The sequence below is a fragment of the Daphnia pulex genome, chromosome 2, assembly GCF_021134715.1.
Source record: "Daphnia pulex isolate KAP4 chromosome 2, ASM2113471v1".
Lineage (NCBI taxonomy): Eukaryota > Metazoa > Arthropoda > Branchiopoda > Diplostraca > Daphniidae > Daphnia > Daphnia pulex.
In genome coordinates, this window is record NC_060018.1 from 6317599 (window position 1) to 6337450 (window position 19852).

Sequence of the window (19852 nt, forward strand, 5' to 3'; positions counted from 1 at the left end):
AGCTCTTATCTATATCGTGTCGTTTTCCTCGTGTCGTTTTCCTAGAACAAGCTAGTTATCCTGTTTCCATCAAAGTCTTATTTTAGCCTATTATTTTCCAGGCTAACAAATCGAACTTGACAATTTTTGGCAAATTAGATTAGTAATCAATCTCAGAATTATGGTTCACGCAGGAACTATTAGAGAGGCTCCGGGATTCTACGAAACAGGGTAAATAATCTTGACGTTGACTTTTATTTTAATGTTTTTTTATTTATTTATTTATTTTTAAATTTCTTAAACAGTGGGAATGGGCTCGGTAAACTTGCCAATCCGGCAGGCTTCATTCGTCCAGCTTGACAAGGATATTTCTCCAGACAGGTGTCTTTCATGTTCACATTTTTAGGGTAGGTTTCGAGCACACTATCCAGTCGAGCAGCTAATAATGCTAAATTTCGGGATTGTTCAGCCGTCACGAAATTATCAAAGCCAAATACTTCGTTGAGATCTTCCGCGACGTCAAAGTTCCGATCCATACGTCTTCGACGACTTGCTGCGATACCAGGAAAGGGGATGCCAAATTTTCTTAAGATGAAAACACCAATAAAATAAGCTACAACAACGGGACCAAAGACGAGAATGTTGGAAGAAATAAGATTCGACAATTCAGGACCGAACAGATTGTTGTCAGTGGCAATAATATCAACTATTTCACGTTTGCTGGGAATGTATCGAGATGCAGCAGCATCTCGCAGGAGAGGCATCATATTTTTGAGCTGTGAGGAATACTTCTCGGTAAATTTGGGCATCTTGGAAGAACTTATATATTTGTCAAAGTTGCTAGTTGAGTAATAATGCGGACGGAATAACTGCTGGCCGGATGGAAAAGCAATCTTGGACGATAATGATAATGGTGTCGGAGATTGCTGTGCCACCGGATATCTAATATAGTGAGAATATGACGCATCTGATTGTTGGAGCGGATGACGTTTTCGGTTTTTGAGGTGCTCGACGAATTTGACCAAAACGGGTTTGGAGTTCAGGGTAGGGTCAGTGGCACCGATGGTCGAAGATTCAGCAGGTGTCAATGAAGTAGCTAATAATAACCATAGTAACCAGTTTCCCAAAAATGTAGCCATATTCCAGTCTTGACTGAAAAAAAAAAAGAATCAAATCGACATTAACAACCATACTCAAAGAAATAAAAATTCGTGTAGTATTTGAATTAGTTACCGTAAAATAAGAAAAATCACAAAAGGTACTTCACAACAATTTCAGATGAAGAAGTGACAAATGGCAGTTAACTGGCCCGCAAATGGGAATCAGTCAACACCAGACTGCTGTGGATGAGTTCACCTCCGTCTAGTCTTCGAAAGACTGCTGAAAAATCGCCTGAGATATTCTTCTTAGTATATCAGCTCAAAGCCAATCGAAAAACATGTTTCTCTCTCTCTATGCATGAATATGAGTTTTAATCACGACCTCGTCCAACGCGGGGAAATCCGGAGGATTTAACTTGAGGAAAGGGGATAACTCCCCGCTTTCACTTCTTCACTTACAGCTGCTCACCTAGCTTTTTCTCACCTTATTCATCGTGGCACTCTGTTATACATGTTTGGCCAGCTTTCGTCCCATTAAGACTCCAATGCGAGTATTAATATTAAATAAAAAACTCGATAAAAAATATGAAGGCTTAACGCGCAACTAAATAACTAGCTACTGGTAGCTTTTGATAGTATTCAAGTATATTTCAGGGAAAAACTCGAACAATTTTCAACATATTTATCCATCGAAAGGAAGTTTGCATTTCATTTTGCTGCAATCGGCGTTGCCACTACGAGCACCGTTTTTGAATGCCTCCAGAATTTTGTACATATTCGCCGGAACTAGAGGCTCCAGTAACCTAAGCAACATAAAGAAATCCGTAAACGTAATACGTGTCGTATTCCTATAACGATATTGGTTGCAAATAGAAAAACCTTTACGTGATAATGGGCTCAGTAAGCCTGCCAATCCGGCTAGTCATTTGGCCACCAGCTTGGCAAGAATATTTCTCCATGCAAGTGTCGTCCTTATAAGCAGTCCTGTAGGCATCAAGCATTCTATCCAGACGAGCAGAAAGAGATGCTAAATTTCTAGATTGTCCAGCCGGCAAAAAAATATCAAAATCAAAAATTTCGTTGAGATCCTCCGCGATCGACAACTTGTCGATCGACGACAAGTTTCGGCCCACGCGTCTTCGACCCACTGGTGTGAGACCAAAGAAGAAGTTAACTAACAACGTTAAAACAAAAGCAACTAAAAAAATTGGCCCAAAGATGAATAAGTCAGGAGTAAGAAGATTCTGCAGAGTAGTGAATATTCCGAATGCTGCTCTGTCAGCTATTTCACTTCTGCTTGGAATAGTTCGCCAGACCCGAGATGCAGCGACTGCAACATGAGGTTTCAAGTTTATAGGCATCCGATTTTTGAGCTTCGAAGAATATTTTTCTGCCTGCAGTTTGAGCATCTTGATAGAACTCGAATATTCGTTCAATTTATTGTATGAAGGCGCGTCAGGAATCGAGTAAGTATCCGGATGGATCAATTGTTGGGCAGATGGAAAATCAATATTCGGTGATAATGGTAGTGATGTAGCAGATTGCTGTGACATCTTATATCTAACATAGTTAGCGTGTGACTCATCAGATTGGAGCGCCTGAACTTTTCGGTTTTCGAGGTTCTTGACTGATTCAAAGAAAACGGGTTTCAAATCAAGGGCAGGATCAGTAGAATTGATGGCCGATGGTGCAGCAGCTGTTAGCGACGCAGCTAATAAAAAGGATAGCAACCAGCTTCCTGATGATCTAGCCATATTTCAATCTTAACTAAACAAATCAAAATGAACATTTGAAACCACACCATGCAAAATGAAATTGAATTTAGTTACCGTAAAATAGAAGAATAGTCACAAAAACCTTGCAGGTAAATTCAGATTTGAAAGCGACGAATTCGGAATTCCACTATAGTAAGTTATTCACTAACCTACAAAAATGGGAATCGTTTAACACCGGATTGATGAAGAAGTTCACCTTTGGCTGTTCGTCGAAAGACTGTGGAAATCGTCCCAAAGAATCTTCCTAGTATATCAGCTGAATGGCCTTAAAAAACGGGTTTCTAGCTCTCCACGCATAAATATGTGGTTTAAACCCAACTCGTCCAATACGCGGAAGAATCGAACAATTTATTTTCTGTCGTTTCTTCGTTGACCTGGGTTTTATAACGTTTTTATTGGCATTTCGCTATGTAGCTTCAGAGATTTAACATTTAATTAAATTTTCGGATAAATTTATATCTTCAAAAATACATATACATTCCAAAAATATGACACGGAATACTTTTTTTTCAAATCATTAGAAGAACTCAATCTCAGAGTGACGGTATTTGTATTTAGTACACATTGATCAGGTTCCTGGAACGTAATGAATATAAAAGCAAGACCAGCTTGCCCTCCATTGGGAAACGAAGTAGACTCTGATTTGAGTCTCATTAAATTAAAAAATAAAGGCTGGTAATGTGCAACGAAATAAACTAGGTAGCTGTTGAATTATTTGAGGGTGAAAAACGTTGTTCTTATCCGATGAAAGGAAGTTTGCATTTCATTTCGCTGCAATCGGCGTTGCCACTACGGGCGCCTTTTTTGAATGCCTTCAGATTTCTGTACACATACGCCGGAATTAGAGGCTCCAGTAACCTAATAAGAAATGTAAGAAATCCGTAAACGTATTCCTATAACGATATTGCTTGCAAATAGAAAAAGTTTACGTGATAATGGGCTCAGTAAACCTGCCAATCCGGCTAGTCATCTGGCCAGATTGGCAAGAATATTTCTCCATGCAGGTGCCGTCCTTATAAGCAGTCATGTAGGCATCGAGCATTCTATTCACGCGAGCAGAAAGAGATGCTAAATTTCTAGATTGTCCAGCCGGCAAAAAAAGATCAAAATCAAAAACTTCGTTGAGATCCTCCGCGATCGACAAGTTTCGGCCCACGCGTCTTCGACCCACTTGTGCGATTCCCGAGAAGAAGTTTCTTACCATCAATATAACAAAAGCAACTAAAAGAATGGGCACAGAGATGAATAAAGGAATGAGAAAATTCAGCAGAGTAGTGATTGTTCCGAATGTTACTCTGTCTCTGTCAGCTATTTCACTTCTGCTTGGAATAGTTCGCCAGACTCGAGATGCAGCGACTGCAACATGAGGTTTCAAGTTTATAGGCATCCGATTTTTGAGCTTCGAAGAATATTTTTCTGCCTGCAGTTTGAGCATCTTGAAAGAACTCGAATATTCGTTCAATTTATTGTATGAAGGCGCGTCAGGAATCGAGTAAGTATCCGGATGGATCAATTGTTGGACGAACGGAAAACCATGAATATTCGGTGGCAATGGTAGTGATGTAGCAGATTGCTGTGACATCTTATATCTAACATAGTTAGCGTGTGACTCATCAGGTTGGAGCGCGCGACCTTTTCGGTTTTCGAGGTTATTCTTGACGGATTCGAAGGAAACGGGTTTCGAATCCAGGGCAGGATCAGTGGAATCGATGGCCGATGGTGCAGCAGCTGCTAACGACGCAGCTAATAAAAAAGGTAGTAACCAGTTTCCCGATAATCTAGCCATATTTTCAACCTTAACTATAAACAAATCAAACGAACATTTAAAACCACGCGAAGTAAAATTTCATAACAAGAAAATTAATTACCGCAAAATAAAAGAATAGTCACAAAAACCTTTCAGTTCAGATTTGAAAGCGAGAAAGCGACGAATTTCGCTATAGTAAATTCACTAACCTGCAAATCGGAATCAGTTAACATTGGATTGATGGCGAAGGAGTTCACCTTTGGCTGTTTGTCGAAAGACTGTGGAAATCGTCCCAAAGAATCTTCCTAGTATATCAGCTGAATGGCCTTAAAAAACGTGTTTCCAGCTCTCTTTGCATAAATATGTGGTTTAATCCCAACTCGTCCAATACGCGGAAGAATCGAGCAATTTATGTTCTGTCGTTTCTTCGTTGACCTGTGTTTATAACGTTTTTCTTGGCACTTTGCTATGTACCTTTAGAGATTAAATTAGATTTCTGGATAAATTTACTGCTTCAAAAATATCTACACATTCGAAAAATATGACACGGAATACTTTTTTTTTCAAATCATTAGAAGAACTCAATCTGAGAGTGACGGTATTTGTATTTAGCTCGCATTGATCAGGTTCCTGGAACGTAATGAATATAATAGCAAGACCAGCTTGCCCTCCATTGGGAAACGAAGTAGACTCTGATTGAGTCTCATTAAATTAAAAAATAAAGGCTGGTAATGTGCAACGAAATAAACTAGGTAGCTGTTGAATTAGTTGAGGGTGAAAAACGTTGTTCTTATCCGATGAAAGGAAGTTTGCATTTCATTTCGCTGCAATCGGCGCTGCCACTGCGGGCACCGTTTTTGAATGCCTCCAGCTTTTTGTACATGTACGCAGGAACCAGAGGCTCCAGTAACCTAAGAAGCGCATAAAAGAATCCGTGAAATTATTCTTCTGATGATTTCTCTTACAATTATAGGAGAAAGTTTACGTGATAATGGGCTCAGTCAATTTGCCAAGCCGGCTAGTCATTTGGCCAGCTTGACAAGAAAATTTCTCCAGGCAGGTGTCGCTCTTGAATGCGCGCATGTAATTGTCCAGCACGTCGTCAACGCGGGCAGCCAACGACGCCAAAGTTCTGGACTGCTCCATCGGCAAGAATCGATCGAAATCCAAAACTTCGTTGAGATCTTCCACAGCTGACAAATCGCGTCCCATTCGTCTCCGGCCAAACGCCGACACGGCAGGAAAGAAGAAGAGGATCACAATGAAACCCAAGAAGAGAACGCTGGATATGAGCATGACGGGAGCCAACAGGACCAGTCCAATGGCTGAAGTGATATCGAACGTCCTGTCGGCCATTTGACGCATGCTGGGCATGTTTTGCCACGCTCGAGATGCAGCGTATCCATAATGTTTGACGTAGGGCATCAGATCTTTGAGCTTGGGGTAGTATTTCTCGGCAACCTGCGGTAGGTAATAATACACGTAGCCCATGGTGGTTTCTTGTGGGTTACTGTACAAAGCTGGAACAGGAATCGAATGGGATGCCGGATGAACTGCAGGCTGGACCGCTGGCTGGGCCGCTGGCTGGGCGATGGACGGAAAGGAAACACCTGCTGCTGATCCTGACAACGCTACTGGTGTCGGAGGTTGGATTTGAGGTGCTTTCAAATAATTGGTGTACGACACATCAGATTTGAGTGCGTGACTGTCTCGACTTTTGACTTTTTCGGTCGATTCAGCGAAATTTTGCAATGCGGGCTTGGAATCGACAGCAGGATCAGCAGCAGCAGCTGCGTAGCATGTAACTGCCATCGACGCAGCCAATAACCAGTACAGCAAACCATTTCTCGACAATCGAGCCATTTGTATCTTCAACTATATGAGCAATAGTAAAATTGTCGTCAACAACTATTACTTATTAAAGTTAACAAAAGCACTGGAATCATGTAGTTACCTTTTCAAAAGTTCAAAAGTTTTTTTTCCGAATTAAATCCCTTTTCAAATTCCAGATATAATTCACACTGTATTCCGTTTCAGTACAGGAAGCGGGATGAATAATAGATGGTAACTCCGGATTGTAGACAGACAAGTTCACCTTCGGCTGATCCTCGAACGACTGTGGAAAAAAGTCCAATAGTGGTCCCTCTTTGTACACGAGCAGTGAAACCTACCTGGCGACGTACTTCACTGTAAATAATTAGGCCCCAATGCGGATCCTCCGCCTTCAGTCCCCCGGTTCTCTCTTTCTCCCACTCACCCCACCCCACCCCACCCACCTCAACCACCACCTCCTCCTTCCGTATCACCGCCCGACCACCTACCTGGTAAGTTTTCAACGCCGAGGTAATCATCGAAAGGGGAAAGATTTAAAGTCTGGTGTGGGTGGTGTGACGTATTCTAGAAATCGGTTGAAACAACAAGCGGCCAGACAAACAACACGAGACGTGGGGAGAATCGAGTTGGTAAAACACGCGGAGAAAACTCGATTTACATAAATGAGAAAGTTAAACAGATGCCGTCATGGATTTGCCGGAAACAAGTTCTCGTCGACATGAAGTTTTCTCCTTTACCACATCAATGCTGGCGGGAGTCTGACGCAGGTGAGCATTACCGTCTGTGGGAGTCGCTAAAAACGTTAATACGTTGCGCAATTTCACAAATTTAATTGCGTTTATTGGAGCGCGATGATGTTGGAAAATGAAGCGATGTTATGAGCACAGTGAAACAGGCAACCGACATAACATCTTCTGAGAAAACTCATATGCATACACAAGTGGACGGAATCTAACGGAACACGTTTGCGGCATCGGCTTGTTCTTCCACCTTGAAATACCCGGGGGTCGACGCAACGGTGGGTTCAGGAAGGTCAAGCCACTGCCAAAATCCAGTACGATATGGCAGTGTTTTCCACCTACCAATTTACGCAGATGTGTTGTTTTTCTGTGCACTTGAATGACGCAATCAAATTTCGGTTTCCTTGCTACAAGGGTGGCGATTATAGGCTACAAACGAAGAGCATTGGACGGAATTTTTTCCAACGATATCCGGAGACCTCGGCTGGAAATAAAATTGCAATTCTTGGCTCAAAACAATATGGGATGCGCAAAGGACGATGAGCAGCGATTCAGTCCTCGGATGTGTATTTACAGTAAGATATTATTTCCCACCTATATAGATGTGGGAATATCAAACACAACCGTAAAAAGTAAATGAAAAAAACGAATCGACTTTCGGTATTTTCAAACTACTATCATATAATACGTGTGGCGACAGAAAGAGAAAGAAAAAAGGGAAGACGAGCAACGAAAAACCGCACCCGTCGAACGGTGATCGCAGGGAGGGGGTTCAGAGGTCGGAGCGAAGTTCACCGTTAGTTCTTCCTCAGCAAACAAAAAAAAAAGGCAGCCAGCAAATAGAGGTAGTGAACGTTATTTCGGGACTATTACTTTCCAACAGGCGGTGCCTGGAACTTTACTCAATATGAAGAGTGTCGGATGGTCTTACGGGATTCTTATTGTGAACTCGTAGATTTCTCAACTCTGCGTAACCACCTGTGTGTACACGGGGGACCCCATGGGTCACGGTGAGCGTCCTAACGTTTTGAACGAGGTGAAGCCAACCAGCGAAAGAGGTGTCAAAGAGCCTAGAAGCTGAAAAACGAAAACGGCACCTTAAACACAAAAAGGCACGTAATGAGGAAGAATAGGCAAAATTACATTTCCTTTAAAAGGCCAGCACACACATCAGTATTTTCAAACGGCCATGCCGGTACAGGTGTATTCAACCCGAAGATGATAATATACACATACGAGGCCAACCGCACTCTCAGTATTTGCTTCCTTATTCTCTTCGTGTTGGCATCCATCCACAAAACAAATTGGCAATTATAGATAAATCACTCTATACCAACTTGGATATATCGAAAGGCAATACGTAACACAGAAGCGGAAGTCTACCGATAATACGGTTATTACAATTCGTTACGAATTCTGGTTATCCCATATACTGGATGCCTTCCGCCGAATTTGTCTTTTGTATGTAACATGGGAGAAAAATGCGATGCCGCATTCTCTAGACACGGGAGACAACCCAATGTTGTCGCTTGGCCCATAACAAGAGAGTGGGTCAACATTTGTTACGACTCGGCCAGTTCGACTATGTCATAAATATCACAATACACGTAAGTGACAGGGACTCCTTTTAGCAATTCAAATTCGGTCGCAAGTTTCCTATCAGAATAATGCCGACTCAAAATACTTGAAAAGGACTTATTGCCTTTGGGAACGAGTTCTTTCCCTATAATGGAATACCAAGAGGAAATGGTCGAATGCCATCGATTATTACTTTTGTTGTGATTATCAAACATGGGAACATGTCGTGCCAATAACAAACCAAAAATCTGTGCACGTAGTGTAGCCTCAATAATTCATGGGATCGAAGTCAACCGATTCATCGCATTGAAAAGGCAGGAACCGATTCAGTGTGAATCTTAAATTTAGGATAACAGTTTCCGACAACATTTTCAGCTATAATTTACTGTATAGGATTCATTTGCTTAAATTTTTTTGGTCTTCTTAAACGACCACAAAAGTTGGTTCCGATTTTCAGTAGAAAAAAATGCTCAAAATTAGTGTGCACATGTAGTTTACGTGCTTTTTACGCACGAAGTAAAAGCAACCGAACGCGCAATCTCAAATTCTCAAAAGGCTTTTGCAATTTCTAAATGTGCACGGAGCATGCAAAGAAGATTATTTTCCACATAAAAGACGCAATCTTAACAATGAGAAAGGAGATAAATTACATCGTGTGAGTTAAGAATTGTCGGTCTAATCCATGATCTATTCTCAGGATCCAGCTCAAGTTCAAGTTCAAAGATTATTTTTCACGGGCTTGGCAGTCAACCTTGAACTAGCGAAGTAGTTAAACAAACAGAGGGGGAAAGAGAGAGAAATATCGCAAAAGATTGCAACCCTTGTTTTCAAATCTTTTTTTCACCAGCTTAACAAACAGAATGTAGGTTAAAGCATTTAAAGTTGTGGCGAAATAAGAGGGGGCAGGCGGAAGATGTCCAAGAAATTCCACGGTGGTGGTTGGGGGGGGTCTCATACTTACAATTTAAAGAAAGTTGGGAGGGACGACGGTTATCTTTTTAAACATCCTTCTTATCCCTCATTTCACTCGCCCATTCCCTTCGACAGCTGCCCACGTATTCGGATATTCCAAATGCTTGAGCGGTGAAAGAGAATCTTCCTTTGCCATCTCAAGTTGCTTTCTCTTGACCTCGTTAGAAATCCGCCTCAGATGTCTTTCCGCAATCTACCCAAGTCGAAAAACGGAAATGTAATTGTGACCTAGTTCTCGATACTAGGAAAAATAGAAAATATGCTGAAAACAAAAGTAGTGCGCACGGAAAAATTTCATGACGCTAAAAGTTGTAGTAATAACTTTTAACGAGGAAGCAACATGTGTTTGGCTAATACCAACCAGACGGACTAATACCAAACACGCATTATAATAATTTATATCGTAGTAGTGACCGAAATTACCAGCTATACTCTCATGTTTGTAGGGTAGAAAAACTGAGTGACGCTCAATAGCCGAGTCTACTGTGTCGTCTGGAATAGTGGCAGGCAGGTCGAACGGAAGACGCCGGATTTGAGAACGAGTGAAGCGGAAGAAGTACCGGTCTTTTTCCATTTTCTCCTAACATGGTATTCTCTCAATGTCTAGAAGCGGTCGCACGCATTCACTCGCAGATTCCCATCCGTTTCTTTGACCCCGAACTGCATGCGTCAGAACGACGAGTTCAATTCCCGTTGCAACACAAGTCGTCATCAATTTACGCAAAGTCCTAGAGACGAGGGGGGAGGGAAACGAACGTAAGCTCGGCCCTGTTAATAATGCGTAAAACGATGTGGGATGAAAGTTAACAACCAAGTTTTGGTGAATAAAAGGATGATCTCGGGGCTGACACATTTTACCTTGTTGACGCTGCCGAATGAGGAGGCAATGAAATTGTTAATTTGGGACAGGAAATAAGAGAAGAATGTTGCATGAAAGAATTTCACAGGCTCATCAGACCTTAAATGAGGCCGCATAGCGCTTGTTGGTTTCGATTACCAATGACATTTCACGAGGTTTGTAATTTGAATCACCACTTTTTCTTCCAAGCATTCAAATGTAAACTTTTTATGTGAATAATATATTGTCAAAAATTCAACAATAAGCAACACAACACCAGGAACACCACCAAGTAAAAAACATTACCTACTTCAGGGGATTATGACACAATTCACTAGATGATGAAGTTAATAAAGTTTAAATACTTCCAAGGTAAGAAAAAAGTCCGTCAAATTTGCCCTTGAACCCCTTGACGGTCTAGATTAACAAGGCGTAAAAATAGATGCACGCAAAGCAAGTACCCCCCACGTAACCACGGATCACGCAGCTTGTAAAAATTCACGCCCAACCGGTTACCACAGGGAAATTTTTATTAGTAGTTCTTTTGAAAAGAAAAGAAACAATTAAACAAACATTCCCATAACAATTCCCTTTGGGACAATCTTAAAAAGACAAAAAAAAAACTTTCATAAGGATACATCCTCTTTAAAGAAAATAGAGAGTAACCTCGACTAGCCACAACCAACATTCATTGTTCATCTTCCTCGACCAATGCGCTCATCTCTTCTGCCAAAGCGTAATATTTATTGGCCAATCTTCCTTTCATGGCGGCCATGGCTGAATCGGCTGCGTTACTGAAGTAATCAGCTGGCAAAACGATATCACAACATTTTCAATCAGATTCTAATATCACCAAAAAAAGAAGAGGAGAAAAAAAAGAAGAAAATATAGTACCGGCTTTCGATGGATTTTTGTCTAGTCCGTGTCCTCCATCGCGGTACATTTCCCCCAATCGGCCAAGTAGTTGATAGGTCGGATCGTCCATAGTCCCATCATAGTTTCCCTCCTCGTCGCTTGTTTTTACGGCCTCCACCGCCTCGATGTACCAGTAAACCGATTCGGACCAGGAAACGGAACGGGTACCTGTTTGAAATTTTTTTAAATAATTTTTTAATAATAAATCTTTATAAAAAAACAGAACGATTTTTTTTGAATTTTGAAACGGGTACCTAAGCCTGTGCCAGTATCGTACGCTTTGGCCAAATACACTATTGCAGCACGATCACCAGCGGCTGCTGCCTACAAACCAAACAATTTTAAAATTACCTTAATAACCGGGTAATGAATCAAAACAAAACTTACCATTCGCATGTAATCGACACCCATGTCAAAGTTGTGATCGGTTTCTTCCAAAACGAGATCCGGTAAAACGTCGTGTGGAAGATTCAAAGCAACTCTTGCCATGGTTATAATTGCTTCGAGATTACCGCAATCAGCAGCGTGACGCAGATGATACAAGGCAGCTTCACGGTCGTATCCCGTCGAATCGGGTTCAGTAAAACGTTGCATTTCATGGTACTTTGCCAGATCCAAGTGAATCTGACCCAAGACCGAACCACCCGTCTTTTGTTTGCGCCTTTCGTCAGTATCGTCGCCTTCTTCTTCCTCGGCTTCCCACAATTTTTTCCTAGCTTCCACTTCAGCCATAACGCACGACGAGCGTGTTTTCTTATCTATTGATATTCTGTTAAGTGTTAACATTGTATGTTAACATCAAAGAAATGTAATTTTCTTTGTAAAAATTCCATGTTACCTGAAAGCGACTCGATCTGCTTCTTCAGACTTTGAAACAGACCCAGAACTCGCTTCCGAGAACAATCGAGGACGCCGGCGAGGAACACTGTCCGAACTACTTCTATGAGAAGAAAAAAATTAAATTCATGTTTAATTAAATGTAAGGCTCGTATTTAAGTTTAAACTGACTCGTTGTGATTCAATGCTTCCCAGTGAGTCGGAGAAATACTATTTTTCCCCACTGATGGGAGACGCGTGCGAAGCTGAATCCCTCCACAATCAGAATCATTGCCGTCATCTTCTACAATGTCATTCGATGTCCATTCGCCTATGCTTTCTGTTAGTGATGCGCATGAACCGATGCTCGACGAAGACCTCATTCGGAGAAATTCGTGAAGGTGGGCTCGTTGATACCTTAGAAAGATTCACATTTGAATGTTATGGACACATGGTTTGCAAGAAAAAATGTTACTCACTGAGAAGGTAGGACGACTAAATCTTCGGTACCGCGTGAAACGGTTCCGACTTCCTGATTAGGAGTACTAGGGAGTGCCGTTAAGACAGCGAGCTCAGAGGGTGCCAAATCAAATGGTGTCAATCCTAAGCTCGCACAAATTGAGTTGCATACATGTGAATGGAAGAACAAGGCCATTCCTTTGGTTCCAAGATTTCCATCGCCGTATTCAATACCTAAAAATGCGAAGTGAAGCAGAGTTACGTAAACTAACGATAAAAACGATAAAGATTATAAGTATGGTACCCGAGACTGTGTGAATTTGCGGATCTGTGTATAAATCTCCAACTCCTTGAACGTCCACGACCATCAGTTCGTGACCGGAACGTTCAAACGTAAAGTGACTGAATGCCTGCGGCGTATGGCGCTGAGCATCGTCGCCGAGCACGAAGCCAGAGTTTGAATTGTACTTGACATAGTTTCCTTCGATGAAATTTTCGATATGGTAAAGGGGTTTATCTGGACGATCAACAAACTCTAGGACGGCCATCTGAAAAAAATCGATTTGCTTAGGAGGGTGGTGTCTGTTGAATTCCTCGCCCCACAACTTGGTATCCATTTGTAGTTTAACTTCATCAAAATACACTTCACGAGGAGCAGGCTGAATAAAGCGTTTAACGATTGCGTTATTTGAATCGCGACGCCAATCCTGTATGAATTGAAATAAGTCAAGCTATTAGGAAGATGAGAAAATTACAAAACCATCATACCTGGTTGTGACTAAAGTTGCTCAGTTTTTTTATCCGAAAACATTCTCTCATTGCGCCATGGGCAAATGATTCAGCCTGCATTTTTACAATAACTTGATCGATCACCCATTCTTTTTTCAACGCATTGTACCGATGGCGATTAGCATTTTCAATTGGGCAATCTTCTAAATGGAATTTCTCCCAGGGATCAGTATGACATCGCGCTTTCATTAATGCATGACGCCAATTATTTTGCACTGTTTGTTTATGGTTTTGTAGTTGTGAAGAAGAAATTGATGGTTCCCTTTTGCGTTTGGAACTCATACCCATGGCAGCAGAAAAATATTTCACTTGATGTCCATCTAGATGAACCTCAGGAAGGGTATGAGTTTGATCTCCATTAGAAATATTCCATTTAATATCAGTGAATGAAATTGGTTCCAAGATTAAGTCCTCATGATGAGAAATCTCAGCAGTAGCCATGATTATTGATTGTTATCTTAACAGTATTGTGATTAGGCAGTGATCACAGTAGGCAGCTTTTGGCAGTTGTTGATGTATTGGGTTTGCTGGAAAGACAAAGACATCACCTTTAAAAAATAAAAATAAATGTAATTAATACAGATATCATAAAACATGTTCCTCTGAATTATGAATAGAACAAAAAAAAGAACATGATAATTTAAATATAGTTTAAAAAACAATTTTGGCACATATTTTCAAGTATTTCTACTGGCATTTTCCATACAAATTGTGAAATGTAGTCCAACTTGAGAGAAATTTTAACTAACGTTACAAAAATAGCTCGCGTACACGGCAATGATAAGCAAACAAACGGTGTACGTGACATAACAGATACCCGCATATATTAATCTAATAATATACAGAGTCCTTGTGTGACCCAGTAATTTTCATCACAGTATACACATACACATTTGATATTAGATACACTACCACCAAAAACACATGCAATAGTTAATTCAAAATTTACCTTTGATCGCTTCCAGTTGTAAGTAAAATGTGAAGGATATGAATAACTAACACAAATGAAGCAAGTTTCTACGACATTTCAGTTCAGTTGTTCAAGACTTCAAGGACAATCGCAGCGTGGCGATCATAACACACCTTTAGACATCTGCTGACAAATTGTAGCATCTCTTACAAGGAATGATTAGCGACATCTAGGCCAACGATTTCAAACTCCTTTTCAAGAAACAGTATGTCAGTGCGTGTTCATTACTCACGCTCAATCTGATCTCTTGCTGCGCAGTGCGCTTGCGATATTTCTTCTTGAATTAACCTGCTGTGAATTTTTCAAATCTGTTTTCATTTTACTCTTAACTTGGAAATTTTTTTCTGAACGTGGCATCATTTCAGGTTAACAAATGTCTTATTGTGTAATATCCCCACTGTGCCTGTATGTCTTGTATGTCTGCGCATTTATCATTATCAATGGCAGTCTAACTAACATTACATCATGAACCTGAAAAGCTCAATAAAATTCTAAACTGACCTCCCGATCTCTTGGGCGTCTTATTGGCTTATTGCTATAATAAAGGACGTCTGTTATAAAGATCGTAACCCATAAAACCCGAGTATCTCAGCTAATTGGGCTTACGCTCCGACACTGTTTCGGTAGTTCCTATGATTATCCCCTGCGGATAACGGATCACCAACAGTTACCCTTCACTCGGTAACGCAAGAAGGCCCAATTAAGACCTAGTAGCCAGTGTGCAAGACAATGAAGTAGGCCTATACGAGCTTGTACCCAGGCACCACTCCACAAACAACCTTTCCTTTTGCTTAATTAACTTTTGCTTTTACTCAATGTTCTTATTTGAGAAATATACTATTAGAGATGAGTATAACCAACTACGTGAATCTTGCGAATCAACCTGCTAATGTGAAAATTTTTTCAAACGTGGCATAACCAAATGTCAGATCAGAGCGTCAAGCAAGAGTTTTTAGTCGGACAAAAGGGATAGCGTGTATTTTGTGTCTAAAGCTATCGAAGCCACCCGTGACGGGCCATGTGTGAGAAAATGGCAACACTTATTAAAAATTTTGCAATAGTAAACAAGTTTTGTACACTGATCCTATTACTCCCATGCATTATACATCAATGGCACCTGAATCCTTTTATCATGATAATAATGTACCGTATTAACTTTATACACGAATAATTTAGAATTAAACGTTTAGACCAATAAGTGTCGGTTGGAGATGCAGACGAACACCACTCAGCGTATACATATTTATGTTTTCTTTTGGGGGGCTTTTGACGGTTTTTATTTGGTTATGTGGGTGTATGTCGCATGATGGGCTTGAAATGTGAGAGATTTTCCAATGAAAGAAGTGACCGCCAGAATACTAAATGATAATCGTTCAAGACGTGCCGCATGCAGAGCAAACGTTTTGTGACCACTGACTGGGCTCTACGTATTCCTGGACTCCGTACGAAGCGCTGACCGTGGTCCGTTTATCCCTTAACGCTCTGCAAATTCCAAACAGAGAGCATTACCAGTTTGCGTTACCAAAACTTCCGCCGCGCGCTGGTTGCGCAATTCAACCCAAATCTATAGACTAAATATACATACCTGGCCACTTCAATAAAGGCAAGTTCGACGTTGAGACCAGTTTTAGCTGACGTTTCCATAAAGTTGACTTTGTACTCCCGAGCGAGTCTTTCGCCATCCTCCCGGTCTACAATTCGATCCTCGCTGTCACACTTATTCCCTGCGCGGAAAAGTTTAAGTTTTTGGCTTAGAAAGGGATTTCTACTTGCAGATGCGATTAATTCATTATGCTAATGTGTAGTAGTAGCCTTTTCAACAACACTGTTTCAACAAACTTTGGGAAAAAAAAACTATCGCAAGTACCCAATAGCATGATGATGACGTCACGGTGTGCGTATTCGTTGATCTCCGCCAGCCACGCGCGAGTGTTATCGAAACTTTTTCGATTCGTCACGTCGTAGAGGAGGAAGAGAGCTTGAAATGTGGTGGAGTATAGATCCCGTTTTACCGTTTTATAATGCAAAGTCAAAGGAAACGAGAACAAATGACTTTCAACGATAACAACTCAACAGGCTTCCGGTGGTTAGAGATAAGCTCATTATTTTGCAATTTTGTCGACATTTTTATTGTTTTTTGAAAAAAGATTCGTACCGTGGGCGTCGCGATAGTAGGCATGGGTTACGCTCCTAAACCTTTCCTGTACCAAAAAAAGAAAATAGAATTAGATTTTCCTTGATTTGAATAAGTTTTTTAATTATTTTGAAGTAAAAGCGATGGCGAAAGATGTCGACTTACTTGGCCGGCGGTGTCCCAGATCTGTAACTTAACTTTGGCCCCGTCCACGACGAGTACTTTATTCTAAAACAGAAAGTACATAAATAGACGAAAAACGATTACTGAAATTGAATTAGTGAGAGCGAATGCGAGAGACTCAAGCTATAGATAAATCCAACGTTTGAAGAGAAGTCCAGAGGACCGAATAACTTTGTGCCATGATCACAATGGCAATAAAGGCCCGGCCAAAATCAAATTCCACGACAGCACTTAAGCAAAGAGACACTCTTTCGACGTCCAACTGCTGGTTATTAGTACATATATAGAGGCAACTTATAATGAAAGAGGAGCAGACGGTAGGTAGTAAAAAAGAAAAGAAAAATAATCATAGAAGCCCAGTTTGCAAACAATGCAATTTACCCTGTAATCGATACCGATCGTAGCGATGTAAGAGCCAGACATGAAGGCTTTGTCTTTGAAGCGAATCAAGAGGCAAGTTTTACCCACCCCCGAATCTCCCAGCAGCATCACCTGGACATAAAGACGTCAGAGATACGATCACGAAGAGCGGATGATAAAGCCTAGCTCAAGTATTAGGACTGGATTCAAAACAGAAGGCGGTCGTCTGCCGGAAATACTGGACCAAGCTATAATAGGCTCTACCTTAAACTGGGCGCTCGTTTGCTCATCTTCGCTGACGGCCGAGGGTTTTCGGAAATTGTAATTCACGTTATTGATGACATTGAGCTGCCCTGGGGGAGACTCCTTGAATTTGGAACGAAACGAACCGCCCCTAATTTGAATAAATCGGTAGGTAGATCGATCGGACGGCGGCTCTTTGATGATCGAACGATTTGGCACTGCCTGTGATTTCAAGTCGCTACCGAACTGAGTCAGGGTCAGCATTTTATTCGCTTGCGTCGGGTCTTATCTTTGGTTTAATTAATTCAACTTAAATAAAAAATTAAACAATGATTGAATCCCAGAATTGAATGGCCCCAACAGACCCGAAATAGAATGGAATGAATTAAATCGATCGGAGCTGGTATGATATGTATACAGCAATATAACCGCGTTGCGTGAAAGTGTTTTGAAGTGTCTGACTCTTGGACGACAACTGACGCTCGACAACCGGCGAAAGGAAGTGTCTATGTCTCGACGACTCGGCCTGATTAGGTCGCCCCGGAGAGAGGGTGCGAGGCAAGGGAAAACACTTGTGTGTCACACCCAGCAGCCAGGCTGTTTTTCACTTCATCCCCACCTAGTAACCTCAATTGCGTACATATACGCTCCTCCCTGCAGCACTCTGAGCGAGTCACGGCTGCAGTTGGTCGAACGTGAATGCGGACGAGAGAGACGACGCGGAACATCTGTGTGACTGAAGGAAACACGCGCGGTTACCAACCAAATATCTCCCTTCGATCGATTTGAAAACTTGTAATACCTAACGATTTTCTCAAAACAATGACGAACGGGGGAAGACAAGAAAAAAAAAGAAACACAATATTTGAGTAGCTTTCGGCTGTGATTCACTATACAATTCAGGTAAACTTCTTCAGTCCTGAATTCTATAGATCAGAGTGCTTGTGTAAGTGACGTCATCACGACTTTGAGCCGTTTTCTAGAACTGTTTGCCTCAGGTTACTGCTGCTGCTACACCAGTATCGATCGAATGGTACAGTAACATTTTTCGTTTTCTTTTAAAAAATCTCTCTTAAACATGTATACATTTCCCTTTTTAGTATCTATTTCTTTTAAATCAAGAAGTTTTTAATTTGATTTGTGCTGTATTTGCTTTCTATTTTATTACGTTAAGGGCTAATCAATTGATAAAAAAAATAAAGTTTCAAGTGGTTGTGGGCGGATACATCGTAACCTATGAATATCAAATAGAAGGGCACATGTAATATGTAAATTGCGGAACGACTAGAGCTTACTGTGAAACCGATGCCGACAGTAGCAGCGAATGAAGATGGATGGAAAGTCCCTGTGTCGAATTGAACGAGCAGCGACGTCTTGCCCACGCCGCTGTCGCCCACCAGAATCGTCTACGCGCGTCCACAAGATAAATATCATCAAAAGATGCTGGCTGTCCGGCGTGCTGGATTGCACAAGTCCGTGTACTATAAGCCGGATTACTTACCTTGTGAAGAATTTCCTCGGAAGGGAAATCAGATGACAACGGAACGGGCTGAGGTGTCGGGACGGTGTATCCCCGGTAGCCGGTGTCGTTCACCTCCTTCCGCACTTTCAGTTCGATCGGATGAAGTTGGCGGTGATCGTAGCGAGAGTGAAACGATTTTGACGGATCAAAGTCGTCTTCTTCAAAGACCTCGTCATCGGGTTCGTCCAATCCCATGCAGGCAAAACTTTTGTGAGCCTCTGGCATACCATCCGACGGCGTTTCGTCGCCCTCTAGAATAATGGGTCTGTCCATATCGCCAAAGTTTTTTACCAATAATTCCGTGTTCGGTTTTATGCGCGCAAAATTGCCCCTTTTTCAAATGCAAATAGACGAGGACTTTGGAAACAGTTTGGACCGTCGGATGCCTTAGTTTTAAGTGCTTTCATCAATGCGAAGGGATTCAGACAAGTAGACCCAACGTATACTCGATCAATATTTATCCATTGGCCTAACAGCGGAACGCGCTCAACTCAATTCAGTCGATAAAACAATCGGAAAAGCGGATCTCGTTAATACGCTTCTCTGCAGCACTCTGCAGTAATCCAGCGGATTTTCGGCGGCCGGTCGGTTTGAAAAGTAAAAGGCGAAATCAAACAACAACAAACCGTTTCAAAATTGAATACGCAAAGAGTTAAAAAATACAGCGAAATTGATTTGGCACACCTTCAAGGACCCCCGGGCCGAGATTTTCGGATCGAAGACGCGAACGAGCGCAAGAAGAGGATTGCGGTTGGCGAAACTTGACGGAAGTTCGGTCAATTCGATACTAAAACAAGTGAATAGTGGTGAGTCAGAGAATCGTGTGGCGCGCAGGAGTAATGCGGAGAGAGTATTATACTTTGCTCGCTCGCCAAGATGAGGCTGTACTACACACGGTA

General features: G+C 41.5%; 4 protein-coding genes across 13 annotated transcripts; all 4 read right to left on the minus strand.

Moving 5' to 3' along the window:
- Positions 1 to 1706: 1706 nt before the first annotated feature.
- Positions 1707 to 6803, minus strand: LOC124188300. 7 transcript variants are annotated; one of them, XR_006872279.1, is made up of 6 exons: positions 6556 to 6794; positions 5587 to 6476; positions 5157 to 5512; positions 4811 to 5075; positions 3784 to 4654; positions 3390 to 3712 (listed from the first exon to the last, which is right to left on the minus strand). XR_006872279.1 is itself a non-coding variant. In XM_046580837.1 (3 exons), the coding sequence occupies exons 2-3, from the start codon at positions 6462 to 6464 to the stop codon at positions 1762 to 1764; spliced, it is 999 nt and encodes a 332-aa protein (XP_046436793.1). In that variant the 5' UTR covers positions 6465 to 6476; positions 6556 to 6803; the 3' UTR covers positions 1707 to 1761. The 7 variants fall into 7 exon arrangements, 5 of the variants coding, with proteins under 5 accessions (XP_046436793.1, XP_046436796.1, XP_046436795.1 ...); XR_006872280.1 differs by having other exon boundaries at positions 4723 to 5075; XM_046580837.1 differs by lacking the exons at positions 3390 to 3712; positions 3784 to 4654; positions 4811 to 5075; positions 5157 to 5512 and adding an exon at positions 1707 to 1882 and having other exon boundaries at positions 6556 to 6803.
- A 3984-nt stretch (positions 6804 to 10787) lies between these two features.
- Positions 10788 to 14638, minus strand: LOC124188299 (eukaryotic elongation factor 2 kinase-like). Of its 3 annotated transcripts, none has more exons than XM_046580835.1 (10): positions 14491 to 14638; positions 13521 to 14089; positions 13057 to 13459; positions 12773 to 12986; positions 12486 to 12710; positions 12316 to 12414; positions 11865 to 12246; positions 11732 to 11801; positions 11457 to 11645; positions 10788 to 11369 (listed from the first exon to the last, which is right to left on the minus strand). In XM_046580835.1, the coding sequence occupies exons 2-10, from the start codon at positions 13980 to 13982 to the stop codon at positions 11251 to 11253; spliced, it is 2163 nt and encodes a 720-aa protein (XP_046436791.1). In that variant the 5' UTR covers positions 13983 to 14089; positions 14491 to 14638; the 3' UTR covers positions 10788 to 11250. The 3 variants fall into 3 exon arrangements, with proteins under 3 accessions (XP_046436791.1, XP_046436789.1, XP_046436790.1); XM_046580833.1 differs by having other exon boundaries at positions 12316 to 12417; XM_046580834.1 differs by having other exon boundaries at positions 12316 to 12417; positions 13521 to 14094; positions 14493 to 14615.
- Positions 14639 to 15460: 822 nt separating this feature from the next.
- On the minus strand, positions 15461 to 17934 carry LOC124188302 (ras-related protein Rab-37-like). Of its 2 annotated transcripts, XM_046580841.1 has the most exons (8): positions 17797 to 17934; positions 17453 to 17720; positions 17210 to 17320; positions 16811 to 16873; positions 16667 to 16712; positions 16379 to 16489; positions 16097 to 16235; positions 15461 to 15993 (listed from the first exon to the last, which is right to left on the minus strand). In XM_046580841.1, exons 2-8 carry the CDS (start codon positions 17693 to 17695, stop codon positions 15885 to 15887), a joined length of 822 nt encoding a protein of 273 aa, XP_046436797.1. In that variant the 5' UTR covers positions 17696 to 17720; positions 17797 to 17934; the 3' UTR covers positions 15461 to 15884. The 2 variants fall into 2 exon arrangements, with proteins under 2 accessions (XP_046436797.1, XP_046436798.1); XM_046580842.1 differs by lacking the exon at positions 17210 to 17320 and having other exon boundaries at positions 17453 to 17890.
- LOC124188303 (ras-related protein Rab-26-like) lies at positions 17797 to 19852 on the minus strand. The gene is made up of 3 exons (XM_046580843.1): positions 18933 to 19852; positions 18727 to 18837; positions 17797 to 18665 (listed from the first exon to the last, which is right to left on the minus strand). Exons 1-3 carry the CDS (start codon positions 19224 to 19226, stop codon positions 18636 to 18638), a joined length of 435 nt encoding a protein of 144 aa, XP_046436799.1. The 5' UTR covers positions 19227 to 19852; the 3' UTR covers positions 17797 to 18635.

What these genes read in the sequence shown, in the direction of transcription:
- LOC124188300 (XM_046580837.1), bottom strand. Translation starts at nt 6,464, where the DNA reads ATGGCTCGATTGTCGAGAAATGGTTTGCTGTACTGGTTATTGGCTGCG. An exon ending in TTGACTGAGCCCATTATCAC is followed by an intron (nt 1,883 to 5,586) that starts GTAAACTTTCTC and finishes TATGTTGCTTAG; the next exon opens with GTTACTGGAGCCTCTAGTTC.
- LOC124188299 (XM_046580833.1), bottom strand. Translation starts at nt 13,982, where the DNA reads ATGGCTACTGCTGAGATTTCTCATCATGAGGACTTAATCTTGGAACCA. An exon ending in TTAGTCGTCCTACCTTCTCA is followed by an intron (nt 12,711 to 12,772) that starts GTGAGTAACATT and finishes AATCTTTCTAAG; the next exon opens with GTATCAACGAGCCCACCTTC. An exon ending in CGATACTGGCACAGGCTTAG is followed by an intron (nt 11,646 to 11,731) that starts GTACCCGTTTCA and finishes AATTTCAAACAG; the next exon opens with GTACCCGTTCCGTTTCCTGG.
- LOC124188302 (XM_046580841.1), bottom strand. Translation starts at nt 17,695, where the DNA reads ATGCTGACCCTGACTCAGTTCGGTAGCGACTTGAAATCACAGGCAGTG. An exon ending in CGTCATCATCATGCTATTGG is followed by an intron (nt 16,236 to 16,378) that starts GTACTTGCGATA and finishes TTTTCCGCGCAG; the next exon opens with GGAATAAGTGTGACAGCGAG. An exon ending in GCCTTTATTGAAGTGGCCAG is followed by an intron (nt 15,994 to 16,096) that starts GTATGTATATTT and finishes TGGAATTTGCAG; the next exon opens with AGCGTTAAGGGATAAACGGA.
- LOC124188303 (XM_046580843.1), bottom strand. Translation starts at nt 19,226, where the DNA reads ATGGACAGACCCATTATTCTAGAGGGCGACGAAACGCCGTCGGATGGT. An exon ending in CCGAGGAAATTCTTCACAAG is followed by an intron (nt 18,838 to 18,932) that starts GTAAGTAATCCG and finishes GGACGCGCGTAG; the next exon opens with ACGATTCTGGTGGGCGACAG. An exon ending in CTGTCGGCATCGGTTTCACA is followed by an intron (nt 18,666 to 18,726) that starts GTAAGCTCTAGT and finishes TGATATTCATAG; the next exon opens with GTTACGATGTATCCGCCCAC.